This window comes from Triturus cristatus, chromosome 9 (genome assembly GCF_964204655.1).
Source record: "Triturus cristatus chromosome 9, aTriCri1.1, whole genome shotgun sequence".
NCBI classification, from domain to species: domain Eukaryota; kingdom Metazoa; phylum Chordata; class Amphibia; order Caudata; family Salamandridae; genus Triturus; species Triturus cristatus.
The window spans coordinates 73,661,914-73,677,210 of record NC_140592.1 but is presented as its reverse complement, the minus strand read 5'-3'; the positions used below and the strand labels follow the sequence as shown (position 1 = coordinate 73,677,210).

Below are 15,297 nucleotides of genomic sequence, written 5' to 3'. Positions count from 1 at the left end.
TACATTATGAGAGTTTTGACATTTTGCGTGGAACTACAGAACCACTGGGGAAATGTTTGCAGAGCAAGCCACAAACGGCAGCTAACCATTTTACTCAATTCAGGAACTAAGGGCCATATTATGATGGCGGCCGGAGGAGCGTCCAACTGCCATCGCTGTGGGCAGGTGACCGTCCGACAAGGAGTCAGCGGTCCTACCTGCCCTATTAGGATAAGACCGCCTTGCAGGCTGTTGTAAAATGCCTTTTTCTACTGCGGCTTGTGCTGCAGCCCGGACAAAGGCCGCAGCATAATCCTCAGTAGACAAAAACACTTGTAAATCATCTGCCCCACCCCCCATGGCACTTTGCAGTGTCCCATGCAGGGCGGGGCCCTTGCTTTTGGCCCCAAAATCCCTTTCTAACTGCCTTTTAATGGCGGCTGGACTGCCATAAAAAGGCAGTCAGAAAGGGATATCCTACACACCATGGCAGTGCCTTCGCACCACCCCCATTGTAGGGATTAGTGTCCGATCACCGCCCTAACAGGCTCCTTGAGCCCGTCGGAGGTGTCGGTCTGTACCCCAGACCACTGCGGTCCGGCTGTCCACATCGTAATGCGGCAGTTGGACCGTTTGCGTGGATGTCGAGGGTACCGCACCGAGGGACTGTCAGAGGCGGTCCCACTGACATCAAAATGAGAGCCCTTACTGTTGAGATGTGTGACATATAGTTACATTTGCCACTCAAAAGACACATTGCATATCATGGTCAGTGTACACCTACCATTACATATATTAGGTGTTGCAGATAATGACATACCAAGAGAATTATTATTAACTTCTTCAAACTTTAATATAAACCTTCATTTGGTTTAACCCCTTGCATGCTCATGACGACCCCCGGCCGTCATGAGTCACGGTGGGCCGTCCGAATCCCGCCCACTATGTAAATCGCCCGCACAGCGTGAAAATTCGCGGCACATGCAAGGGGTTAATTTCCCTACATGCCATAACATTGAAATACTTGATATTAACCTGAAATTAGAATTTGATTTAATCTTGGCATAAACCAAGAAGGCTGGCGTGCGAATCACCTCGTCTCTACCTTATTATAAACCACTCTTGCAAGCATAATTTAGGATTACCAGCAAAGTTAGGGTGCTATGTCACCGATCTAAAAATGGCAAGCCTTTGCGTTACATAATCTATTAATTTTTTACACAGAAAAAAAACCAGAGGTTAAAGTGATGTTATATTTAGTTATGATAACAAGATGTTAGCTTACGTTACAAAAGTCCCCTGCAATTTCAGTGAAAAAACAAAGTGTAAAGTGATGTGATATTTAGATGTTCATGTAACAACCCAATATTAGTATAATTTTTTTAATTTATTTTTTACGGAAATTTCACCAGTTATAGTTTATAGAGCTAGCCATCGTGTGCGCTCCGCCATGCACTGTTAATCACCTCACATATTTCATCACTCATGACACGTTAAACTGCATCATTGATGACATCCCTGATGCAGGAGCCGCAATTGTAAACGCAAGCTGTTTACATTTGCCTAAATGAGGCCCACAGGAAAGCAGAGAAAAGGGAAAGGCCATTACACAGTAATGGAGAGTTAGTAGGTGAACCACTAGGGGGTGCATGGCTCAGTGGCGCTCTGAATCAGCCTTGCATTTTGCAAATGTTATGTTTCAGCGTGTGTCGCTCTAGCAGGAAAGCTGCTTTTGAGACACACCATCTCCATCAGGTAGGTTCCCAGTAAGTACCATGTTCGTCCCCACCCCACAGCTTAGTAGAAGGAACAGACCGCACCCACCTCCAGGGCCGTTTTACCAGCATTACAGGCCCCAGGGCAAAGCAGTGCACTAGGCCCTGCCTACACAACCACTCACAGGAATAAAAACGTTTAATGGAAGTTCGTGTTAAATTCTGGTCTGCATGGGGCCCCTATGCTCGTGGAGCCCCGGGCAACTGCCCAGCATGCCCATGCATTAAGACAGCTTTGCCAACCTCACAAATCCCTCCATTCTGTGACTTACACTTTCAGGTCCAGTATTCTGAGATTCTTAATTTTTCCACTAAATACAGCCTTTGCTTTTACCTGGAACTGCTTGTCCATCATTGAATACACAGGCCAAAGTGGTTTTAAAAGTATGGTTACTCCACGACTGCCATTTTATCCACACGCTTGTATTAAAAGCACATTTGGCCTACCAATAATGGTTGACCATTCTTTTCAGTAACTTCGATCCATGTGTACACGTTTGGGACCACCACAGTCTGGATGATGAGCGGGAGCAGCATTTTAACAAGGCACTAGGATACTACAATACTTTATTACCAGAGGCTGGGCAGCTGCAAAAAAACCTCAGTGTCGATCAAGCGCTTGTGATGAGACCCTCATGCCAAAAGATAGGGCTCAACAAAAACCTAGAGGGCTGGTTTTAGAAGACAGTCATTGAACAGCCAACAAAACATGAACACTGTTTGTGATGACAAGCAGGGGCACTGGAATAACACCCACCAGGTGCACCAGAGACAAGGGTAGTAAACACAAGCTTGCAGAACAGCCTTGACTGCAACTGGCAATTTATGTAACATCCTCTCTTCACTATAAGTGTCAATATTTCACAGACATACAGGGAGGCTTCCTAAAGTCGACCTGGTAAGAAAAGTACCAAATAATGTCGCTTGTTAGTTTATTTAGTCCTTCTTGTGCACCGCACCCACTTCCAATTCATCAAACCTGTTTTACTGCATGCACTTGAGACTGAAGAGTGTTGCTGTCCCTAAAACTGGGACATGGTTTTCCCTCACCAGACATGCAGCTATTGATAGAACTCTCAATCTCAGAAGGATTTTCAGCACTTGAGCGTATTTGTAGCAGAAATAGGAGGTAATACCATGACAATCTACACAGCACTGCACTGGAGTCGTGTGAGAACGGATGATAATTGGTTCTGAGGATACGATCAGCTGATTCAGAGGAAGCGGGTGACCTACTGCAGAACACCAGCACACTGAAGACATACACCACATAGGTTTCCATTGTGGTCCTCCGGTGGCAAAAACTGAGCACATTTCTTCATTTAAGGTTAGCTGCTTAGAGAGGATTTAGCCTCAATATGCCAAAGCTCACCTGTCTACCGCAAGCAAACTTGCAATGGCAACTCCGTGCAGTATGTGTGCGGTTGAAATGTGTTATTAAACGTGGTCTTGCACTGCTCTAGTCCAGGGTTCTCCAAAGTTGGTCCTGGAGGGCTGGGTTCATGCCAGATTTTTAGCATATCCCCATTTAGATTAATGTAGAGGTCTTAAAAAATATGGCATGAATCCGGCCCTCCAGGACCCACTTTGGAGAACCGTGCGTAGTCCAATCGTCTTGAGAACTGGACTTACAGGTGAGCACAAAATGGATTTAAGAGCAAAATGGTGACTGCATCATAACAACCAGCTCGGAGGAAGACCAAGGAAAAAGGTTTGGTCACAAGTAATAAATAATATTTGATGACAATGCAAGACCTTCACTTTCTTGATCTTTATATCTTTACTAGTAAACTGAACATCCAAATCAATTATGCATCAAATAGGATTTTATTCTACAGGTGACTGATGCAAACACACACCAAGTCAAGTAAGTGTGTCTTACTCATGGGACCATGAAGGTATGTCAATAAATATTATTACACCATCTGTACGGCCTTTGAATCCAATCGTGTCAGACAATTTGTGCAACAAGCAGAGTCCTTGTGGAAAATACGACAAATGGTCACGCTGGGCAAGAGCAAGTGAAATCCGAGAGAATGACTTTGCAGCAGCCAGTGCATAAACACTTGTCTCTAATCAGTTCCATTGAACTACCACTTTTAAATTGTTATGTATTTCTCACTTTTTAATTTTTATTGGTTTTAAATAAGAATGTTTTAAGAATTTTGGAATACTTTATTGCAATGGTTTTAATTAACTATGAAAAATAAAAATAAACTTTCAAACTATGTCAGGAAAGTGGCCCTAAACAGTTCCCACCCAAGATGTTAAACAAGTGCAGAATTGAGTAAGGCAGCGTAGAGGGTGTTCCGAAGGAGTTGATAGATTTTATAAGGCTTTTTTTTTTGTTTTTTAGAATTGGGAGAACTTGCCACGGATCTGCCAAAAAGATCTCTTCACAGTAGCTCTAAAATGCAGAGAGGGAAAACATGTGCCAAGTATCTCTGCATCTGCTGCACTCTTCACTCCACTTTGTTTTAGCATGAACTGCTTTTACTGGTCCCTGGTGAGGAAAATAAAGTCGCACCACGAGTCTTAGATGTACGATATCAAACACAGAAGATAAAAATAGGTTTTGGAGCAGCCGGTGCAGATGCAGTGTTCTGGCCTGCTGGGAGGTTTATTTAGAAAGATCACAGGGAGAGAGGTGGCGGAGTCCACTCTCTTAAGTCATTTTTGGTAACACTGACTGGGAAAGGCTGGCGACAATGGTGCAAATCTGGACTAAATAGACTGAATCAATGCCGTCTAATTTTATAAAGCGGTTCTGCAACCAAGCATTGGTTTTGAAAATAAAACTTCTGCAGCTCGAACAACCAACTTATAACACACAATTTACAGGAAGTCTGAGACACATGGGCCAAATTCAAGAAGTATGATGTAGTACTCCTCAAAGCACACCCCATCCTAATCTGTTCTCAGAAGATTCGTTTTCACTCTTCCATAGTCTCCAGTGACCATCTGCTGCCAAAGCTAAAGGCAGGTCTCATGTCCTCATGTTTCTGGCCTTTGCTGCAGTGCTCGACAATCAGCCACTCCCTTCTTCTCCAAATGCTTAATTCTATCCATTTGTTGGAACTATTCCCTGGCAATTCTCCAACTTGGTTCTCATGACACAAGTTAGTATCCATCTGAACTATGCACCCACTATGCAATCTTAGTAACTATGCATCTTCCGATCTATACAGCACAGCGCGGAACTATGGAAAATCTGTCAGCTGTGCTACCTTTGCCTGAAAAAGCTGAAATGAGCTCATTGTAATAGTTGCAGTGGTGCTATGTATCCCATCCTCTGATGCCGCACTTTCAAGCAATCAAGTTTTGCAGTGTGCGCAATGCAGGCAAATTAATCACGACTTCAGCCAGTTCTGGTAACAAGGGGCAGTACCCTTGCTGATGCAACTAAAAGACAGCAGTGCCTCATCTAAACAAAAAAACAAAAAAAGGGCAGGTCATAGAGAAACAAGCTTGAAGTGTTTTTAACTTACTGAAAGAATCATAATAAAAGCAACAATGTGCTGCTGTTAAGACTGGTGTCTTTAAAAAACATTTTGACCATAAAGTTCTCCTTTTATTTGTTCATATGTGATGAGAGAGGCGACGTTGTGCCCCCCCCCCCCCAGCTCCCCCCCCAAAAACTCATTTTCATACCCCATTTTCATTGGGATGTTTTGAGTCCAGGGGGAAAACGGTTTTGACCTGAATTAGTAATTTCTGTTCAGTTCTGCATCCAAAGGAGATAGATACCTTTGCCCCACTTTGAGGTGGCCACTGGGTGAGATATGGCTGCTGTCTAAGATACCATCAAAGGGATTCCCAGATACACCATGCATAGTAGGATTAGTGCAAGAACACAACCTACTAGCTCTCTGCCCTACATTCTGCTTTCTAACACATGCACATGGCAAGACTCCATCTTGTAAAGGCTGGCATGACATGCAAAGGACATTTCACTCACTTGCCCACTGCTATGTGTATGGCTTAGTAGTGCTTGGAGCAGATTCTGCCAAAAATACGTTTGATTGTCTCCTCTGCCCAGACACCAGTTTCTTATCTGGCAGAAGTCCACACTTGGGCAGTTGGAGGCGACTAGTGAACCTTTTCAAAGAGGACTTGTTTTTATTTATTCCAGTATATAAATGTAAGTGGGACTAGTCTCGGCGTACACTGGACGAAAACCAAAATGTCCCTGGAAATCAGTTTGAGGAAGTGGAATAGTAGGCTAAGCCTAATACTGAATTATTTTCAAAATCCATGGTCTCATGGCCCTCTCCAGTTCTATAGAAAACAGCAGTACTATCTAATGACGTTTTCACAACTCAATAGTCTTCTTCACTCCCAGATACTATAGTAGAACACTTTATTTAACAACTTTCACTCATTAGCCCTTTCTCACAGTGAAAAGTTCAAAAAGCACCATTTTGCCAGATCATTCACAAAGTCTCCTACATCTCAGATTTCTGTAATCCCCCAGAAAGAACAGGATTTAAAAAGCGGAGGGCTAGTGATTTGACTATTTAGGAAAATAGGGGGCAAAAAAAACAGTTAGCAACTTTTAGTATTGGACAGATTTAGCCTTGGTGTTAGAATGGTGTGTTGGTGGGGGATGAAGGTAAAAGGTCAATGCAAACTGCCAGGATAATGGTTTGCTATTGTTGATATTAATGTGGAAGTATGTGGGAAGAGACTGGATGTGGTGGTGATGGTGTGAGGTATGGAGAGCTATGACTTGTGTTTTGCATAAGAATGAAGGGACCCAAGAAGGCCAACTTTCTGTGTGAGTTGTTTTGGCAAGTGGAAGAAGGTGGCATGGTGTAAATAGAAAGCAGCTGGTTTAGTTAAGTAAAGCGGTGATGTATGAGAGCCGCAGTAGTCCGCATTGAAGGCTGCCGTATTACATATAAACCTAGGAGTCCACAAGCAGAGAGATTCTGTTAGGATGTAGGATTCATGGTTATATAGCTCGAGAGTTTGAAGAGTTTGGAGTTGTGGTGGTTACATAAGGAAATGGTGTGGTACCTTGTTTGAGCATCTCTGGCACAGGGATTGTGCATGAGGGGAAGATGTGGAATGAATAGGATGGACAGGTGAAGTGTGGAGAAGAGAGAATGACCTAGCAGACCACAGACTCTGAAAATTGAATCTCTTATTGATCAGAGACAGCTTCAGATACCTTCAGTTATGCGAAGCAGAGTCTAGTAATATTATTATTTAGCACTCCACTGCTGTCTTGAAGTGCGTTTGCCACCATTTCAACAAACAGATTGTCAGACGTACACAATATCATCTATGTATTTTTCGAGTCTCTATACCTTTGATGTGCTGATTATTCCGGCCAGATGGACCAGTCTCCCCTCGTTCTGTGGCTCCACGCTGTTGACCGTGTCCAGAGACACCACAATAGAAAGACCTTCATACAAAGAAGCGGCCGTCTTCACAGCTCGGCCCTGTGGTCAAAGAAACAAAGAGGACTAAACATCTGCAAACACCTGCAAACACCTGCAGAAAATGCAAACTTATGAAAGACAAGGACTAGATCCCTAAACACCAGGAATCTAGTCTATAACCATGAGATAATAGAACCAGCTACAATATCAAATCCAAGCAAGGTATCCGCTTTTTTAAAAGAAAAAACACAAACTGATTCTAATGCCCAAAAAGTAAAGGATTAAAAGAAAATTTGATTGACTTTACATTTTCAAACTGATTCTAATGCCCAAAAAGTAAAGGATTAAAAGAAAATTTGATTGACTTTACATTTTTAAAAGAGTAATCACATGAAGAGGCGGTTCTACGTTATACCGTACACATTTACAGGGGGCCAGATGCCAAGAAGGTGAAAAATAAGCATCGGAAGCATCAAAGACATAAGATACTTTTGTTACTGAAAGTTTATTTTTGATATTTTAGGGGATTCTGGGCCCTACAGAAGGACATGCAGTGGGGAAGTAGTGGAAAGGGCGGTACAAATAAGGCCTTCAAAACAGGAAAGAAAAGGGCATCAAATGAGTTCTCTCTCAAGACATGTTATATTAGGTACAAATCAAAGAGAAAAGATAAAGGAAGCAGGTTCAACCTTTGCATACTAAAATGGTATGGATGGGCATAAAGGAAGGATGGCATGGGGGCTCAGGGGTCACCCTCTACAATGCCATTTTCTACTCATTTTCAAAAAAAAAATATATATAAAAAAAACAAGGCAAGAGAAGGCAGGTTGGAGAAGGTGATCCAAAAAGTACATAAATAAATAAATAGAATAGCACAAGGAGGGCAAAATGAAGATCATGGTAGGTTGAAGTTAAGGAAAGCAAGGTAATGACACTAATCCACCTGGAACAGAGCATTATAATGACCATTTTAAAGGAAGGCTCTCATCACATATAGAAAGGGGCAGAAGAGACTGTTTAATTGGAAGAGTGAGGGCTAAATTGACAGCAGATTCAGAGGAATGAGTAAGGAATTTGGATAAAGGAACTGAAGATGAGGGAGTAAAGGCAAATGCATCAAGGATATTCAGTGATCAGAAACTGCAATGTGGCAGGCTGCTAGTACAGCAGAAGAGGTCACAAGCCAGCTCTGAAACATCTAGAAGTAAGAAAAAATAACACATACTCAACCCATACTCTAATGACTTAAAAATGCCACCATCGTCCGGGAAGCTAAATGATGTTACCCACATTTGCATACTACACTTGTGTTGGTTTTGTAGTGTTTTGAGAGTCTGGGTGGCATTTACGTTTCTTGGATTCTCACTGAAAGGAGTCAAGGTGGTCTGTAGCCATTTTATTTGATGTTAAGATTTGTATGTCCAATATATTCTTTAGTATTAGTTTCTCTTAGAGAGCAGGAGGCTAACATATCCAGGACTGTTACAGATTAATGAGGTGCACTAAGTGCATAGATATGCGTGACAAATGGCTCGTCATTTCTGGTGCTCTGCTGTGACATCTGGTAGTCCACTGTTTGACTCAAAGAGGCTGTTCTGTTTAAAGAGTATAGGTAGCGGATTTAATTGCTTAGATGCAATGTTATGCATGTTAGAGTGTGGCATTTTTCAGGGCCGGACTGGCCGTAGCGGGCATCGGGCGTTTCCCCAGGAGGCTGGAGGGGTGGGGGCCAGTTTTGCCACCGTGGGAGGAAGGGGGGTGGTTTTGTAGCGGTGCTACAATATCAGCCTCCAGTAACAAAAGCAGCAGTGATTCACACTTACACAGTCCCCCCGGTCTGAGGGCTGGTCGGCAAAAATTGCCAGGGCTGCTTTGGGTTCCTAATCCAGACTAGAACATTCACAAAGGTGATATGTAGGTTGGTGAAAGAATGGGAGTGTGGCGTTGAGGTGGAAAAGCAAACATTATCACTTTGGTGCTATGGTGTGCACATGATTCGGTCTACAGGTCTGTGTAATCTCTTGTCTTCATGAAGAATCAAGTATAGATATAATGGAATATGTACGGTGGCAACTCGTAGCCAACACGATGACTTTGGTGCGGTGTTGTACACACGATTTGTGCCATTCTGAGGACACAAAGGTGCAGCGGGTGTGTCCAATTCATTCTGTCAGTGAAGTACAGAATATACATATATCTGGGTGGGGCTGAATAAGAGGCAATGTGGCAAGTGCTGTCGCAGGTTGTGTTATAATTGGTTATTTTTCATTTTGGAACAATGATACATGCCGTTTATTGTGTTTTAGAGGATTCTGTGGCATATTTTTGCTTAGGGAGTTGCGGAGTTCATCATGAGAGCCAAACGTAAGGCATATTTGTGCAGTGCTAGATGCTTTTAGACCGTCTCCCCCTCAAAATTAGCGTGGGAATGAATGTTAAAACGTCAACGGTCGCAGCTAAAAGGTGGGTGAGCTCTCTAAATGTTTGGTTACGCAGAGGGCCAACCCATATAAAATACTTCAGCTCTCTGGTTGGCCAGAAGGGCAATAGGTTGAATTATAGCCCGTCTGTCTCTACTACTATGCCTACCTATAAGCTAAGCTTCCTTTACATAGGTTGCCCACCCAGATTCTTGAAAAACATCTGTTCAAGAATACTGTTCTCTTACATTTCAATTTCTGTGCCATTCATATTTACCAGTCACTAAAGAGATGCCTTATGTAGACAACAGATATAAAAGGTACCGCAATAAAATCATTGGAGCTTCATTAGTTATGACTGGGAACGTTCTTAATAAATTTGAAATGTTTGATATCTTATTGCGGATTTATATTCCAATGCTCAAGAATAAGAGGTAAAACAAAAGAAGCCTATGATACATTCTCCTTGAACTGAAGGAAAACCAGATGGACCCTTACAGCTGAGAGCCGTAGAGAACCTTGCTATTGATGGAAATACCTAGTTTATGACAAGTACTTATGTGCCAGATGAACTAACACATTTTCTTGTCGCAAACTATGCAAAAACCAATAAATTGTAGGGTTTGCAACAAGAAAATAAGTTTTCTTTAGTAAACTGAACACTTTTAGCACTTTCGTACCATGTCACCAAATTAATAATGGGCTTAGGAAATCATAAGGAATCGCTATTTTGAAGTAGAGTACTTAGGGCACCCCTTCCAAATAGTGAGTTTTTATTATGGTATGTATTAATGTTTGGCAGCCAAAGTGGACCACTGAACCACTGCCTAATTGTAAAACAATCATTTTAGTTTTTTTGTAAATGCATCCTATTTTCTTTTAAGAAAAACGAGCTGCAGTTAATAAAAACAAATTGCTTTTTTTAAAAAGCAATTAGACATGGTGGTCTGCTGAACCCAGAAGGTCATCATCCCTGCAATGGCAAAGAATCATTGTGGGTCGCATTTAGCAACCTACCTCATTATTACTCATGAGGTAGGTTGAATAGTGACCCATTGAGATTCGGTATTTTGGGAAACGACCTATAAGTACATACGTCGGTTCACAAAATACTCTTGGAATTCGCTTAAAAGTCCATGTGCAAAGTTCGATCACTTTTAGTGAATCCAATGTACTTAATCTGGCCACATGTTCCTACTCCACAGTGTAAATCAACCTGCATACTTTAATACAGGTTCTTCAAACTGTGGGGGCGGGCACTTTTTGGAGCCCTCACAAAATGTCTCGCCAGACCAGCACATGCGCTGGGTCAGGCGAGACCTAATGAATGTGTCTCATGTAACGCAACTGGTGCTATGTAAAGCGCTTTGATACCCGATTCGGGTCAAGTTTGCGCTATATAAAACTCTTTATAAAATAAAAAACAATTATACACCTAACAATAACAATAGCAGATTTATGATGTGGTGCGAGTATTAAATGTGGCTGTTGACTTGAGATCGGCGAGGATGAGATCGGCGAGCATGAACGGACATCCTTTTTGGTATGTCTGTAAATTTAGACAAATCGGTCCAGCGATTATTTCTCCTCTCATTGGACTTAAGTGGGTGAGGCTCTCCACTCTGACACAAGGTCCATTAGAGCAGCAACAGAAGGCAAGCCATCTATTGTGGTGGTATGAAAGAGGAAACGCGTGCCGTGACTTTGTACCACAAATCCTCATGTTGCAACAGATTTGTGAATAAGCTGCATGCAGTTATGAACACAGGCAGTATTGCCTGACATTTCACACGGTTTGCTGCATTTGATCGCTCAGTTGCAAGGTTCTACCAGCCTCACGCACTGTGAGGTGTCTGTGCTATTATATTCAAAAAACAATACAACAAAAATAAACATTTATTGGAAGGACTCTCAATTCTAGGGTTGGAGTCTGTGGCAGAAGCGGTGAAAGCCATGTTAAAGGTGGTTTACAACATAAAACTGCAGTGATGCAACTAAGCGTAAAACACAAACAAACATTTGTGGGGAAAATATGTACTAGTAGTCCTTACCTCATTGGTAAAGTGAATGTAAAATGAGAGACTGAATACCACGAGCCCAATCAGCATGCCTCCGGCGGTCTCACTGAGTCGCCCCAGGAAGCCTGGCTTCTGCCTGCTAGTAACTTTGACATGTTCTCCTCGGTCACCAGCATCTGGAAACTGAAAAATGAATAAAAAAGGAAAATGTGAGTATTGTGGCAATTAACGATTGATATAACAAATTAATTGCTTCTTAAAAAGTCTACATATCAGATAACAGAGGCATAGCTGAGATTCAAATTAACATTTCAGGATATCCCTTAACTCTCCCCTAACAGACTTTTTGGGTAAATTATATTTTCCACTACTATGAAAAATAAACAGTTGCATTAACACATGGCTATTGGTGATCACAGAAACCAGTCTTAGATTGATTTCAAACTGTTTCCATGTGGGTCACTAAAGTCCAAGACCACACAAGAAATAAATAAATAAGTCGATGATGCTTCATGTGACGACGCTTCATGTGACAGAGCTTCTAATCCTTAAACAAACTGAATTCTTCTGACTGAATTTAAAGTGTGTCACAGAGTCACCTGGTCGTATATAATGTGGCTACTCAGTCCTGCTTCCCTGCACACCTGCTTTCCCAGTTTCTCCAGTAATAATGATCAAACTCGCATATGCCATACATGTGATTTGTTAATTATAGTCGTATGTGGGGTTATGGAGGCGTTTCCTTATATCAAACAGAATGGATCTAGGGCCTCATTAAGAGTACAGCGGTCCACAGAATCGCCGTACTTGATGTGGCGGTCCGACCACCGCCACATTGCGGGCCCGCCTGCAGTATTAGGAGTGTGGCAGTCGGACCGCCACTGGACCGCTCCGTTTGCCGGGATCCAGGATTGTCCAGCAGTAACACAGCTGTCAGGAGCACTTATATACTGGTGGTGCTGATGCGGAACTACCGAGCATATTAGGAGTTGCCTGCCCACCGCCATTTCCTGGACGGTGAGCCCGCTTGGAAAAGGGTGGCGGAGAGGCAACTAAGGGTCCCAAAGAAGGCCCCCTGCCGTTCCTGGGGGTGCATCTCACACCATGCAGAACGTGCTGCAGGTGCTCTCACAGCGGTGGTCTGAATGTAAGGCTCTCCTATGAGCTTAACAGACCACCACCGTGAGACCACTGCAGCACTGCCTGCCCGACCTGGATTAAACTCTGAATTCGGCGGGTGGGTGGGTGCACCACGGCTTTGGCGGTCCTCCAGCAGACAGCGCCGTGGCGGCACTGCTGGGGGACCACCAAACTCATATTAAGGCCCAAAGTCTATATCACTTTTTCGATCTCAATCCCTAAATGAATAGAGTCTCTTTCTGAAGTGATGGAGTTATGTCTATAGATAAGTTCCTACTTCAGGCTGTTGGAGGTCTTAAATGTTAGCCTCCAACTCAGGAGGTCAGCTTGTCCATAGGGGTCCTGGAATGGAAAAGCCCATAAATGACCCTGCTATTCCATCGAAGGGTTTTCCCTCAACTCCTCAAACCTACCCGCTACATTGAGATCAAAAGCACGCCTAGAAAAGGAAAAGAAGACCCAGTAGATGATCTTGGCGTCTATTCCCCCCCCGACTATGGAGGGTAAGGTTTTTATGTGGAGAGGCAGATGGTAGACTCCACCCCCTGCTATCAGTTCTTCTATATCCATTGGTTGTGTAGTAGAAGGGGACCGTTATGTTGTAGAAGCGGACCTAGACCTGATGCTACCTCACCTCTTGACTCACTGTTTTTGACTTGCCCATATCTCTAGTGCCACTCACTTTAAATACTGTTCCTACCCTTCTTCCTATGTGTGTCAAAGGAGACGTTGGCATCCACACCTGCATTCCAACACACCGTTCTTGTGCTGTTCTAGGTTACTCCCAGTAATCTGTGCTGCCAGCTCCCTCTTGCACATCTCACCACCACCACTCCAACTAAGGGAGCCGGCAGGGATGTTGTAGAGGAAGCTACATTTTGGACAAGACTACCTTGCCATGGTGGACACAGATAGCCAGCCTGCATGTATGCTTGCCAAACAACTTTGTGTACAACAGGGCAAGGGCCACATACAAAGTCAGGATATTGGAACTTCTAGAGTCCTTCTATTTTTCCTATTATAAACCTAAATCCCAAAGTAAACAGCATGATTCAGTCTGCTGGCTGTCAAACAAGGACTTCCTGCAGGTCATCCTCCTGGCGTTTTCACCGCTATCTGGTGTAAGACGAACATAAAACAGGATTGATTTTTTACACTTATTACAATCATATTCAAAATCCACTACTGTAGAATGGAAATTACAATACTTCACATTATAGGCAATATATAATAATTTTTAAAAAACATGCAGTATACGCTGTATCTGCAAGTTAAATACAAAACAACTGGAACTCCGTGAAAGAACCCCTATGTGACTGCATAAAACATCTATTTAGATGCACATGAACACTTTGTTGGCCTGTGTGTGCTTTTATTGACTTTGGCATACAGTATAGTCTTTGTATTATCCCTTGTTTTAGCACTGTTCATCCGATGAAAACAAATAATTTTTTAAGTTCTCCAAACTACATGAAATTTTAGATCAGATGCCCAACATAAATCTGTGAGAAAAACAGAAACGCGACGAGTGTAATGCTCGAATTAATCTAAACCACTAGCAATTACTTCGGGCAGCATTACAGGCCGTATTTACTGGAACGCTGCAGCCAGGGACAAAACATATGGAAGTCAGACTTAGTTCTGCTCCAATAGGCACAGTCAAGCGTGAATTGCCAAGTGAACTCCCCCATAAGACTGGTGCTGGCCATTTTGGAACTCATCTTAGAGGTGCAGGTTGAGTCGAACATAGTCCAAAGTAATTAACAATGCCTGAGAATAATTCAAGCATTACATCCATAATATTTTTTTCATTTCTCCGAGATGATTTTGTGAGAATAACTTAAGCAAATTAACGTCAGTTGTTGCACTAAGTGACATTCTTCTGCAGCTGTGTTTGTGTTGATTCAACTTCTACATGACACTGAATTGAAGGACTGGATGAACAGGAAGCCACACAAGGAAACAGGACTTTTTTATGAAGGCCAAATGAGGGTCAAACCATCATAAGAGTACACTCTGTGAGCAGAGCACGTCGAAACATAGCCATTGTGAAGGCATCAAAAAGTGTCTGCGTCAGATTCTTGATGTTTGTAAGGTTTCAACTCCCCCATGTTGAATAATGGCCCCAAAATCCAACCAGGAGTCAGAGTCTATTAGATCAAAGACGATTTGGATCAAATCCAGCAGACTTTCAGTTTTTACAGGTCAATAGCTGACTTCACTCAGAAATTGATCAACTACTAAAAAGCTTTGCGTTTTCCTTGCTCTGTTTTAGTAATTACACCTCTCATACTCCATGAAGTGTTTTGTTTTCCTATAGATTTGTTAAAGAAATAGTATACTGAACCTCTGAAGTCCAGGCAATCATCTACTAGCAATATATCATTTCAGAACTAGCGAGAGCAACATAACTGAAAAGAGCAATGACTTCAGATGATATGGGCCTCGGTTAGACTGTAATGCAAAATTCAAACAAGCATTTGCAATGCAATAGGTCTCGCATTTGTGAGTGTTTAAGCTATTGGCATTATCATGTACAATGCCAATAGCTCAAACTATCGTAAATGCGAGACCTATG

The 15,297-nt window shown here is 42.6% G+C and overlaps 1 protein-coding gene across 1 annotated transcript in view; it reads right to left on the bottom strand.

Annotated features, from left to right (window-relative positions):
- TMEM43 (transmembrane protein 43) overlaps positions 1–15,297 on the bottom strand; it is a 63,778-nt gene that overhangs the window by 31,232 nt on the left and 17,249 nt on the right. The window contains exons 2-3 of the mRNA XM_085624440.1: positions 11,613–11,762; positions 7,067–7,201 (exon numbers count right to left, since the gene is read on the bottom strand). Of these exons, the coding sequence (XP_085480566.1) occupies positions 7,067–7,201; positions 11,613–11,762 (285 nt within the window). The remainder of the gene's footprint in view (positions 1–7,066; positions 7,202–11,612; positions 11,763–15,297) is intronic.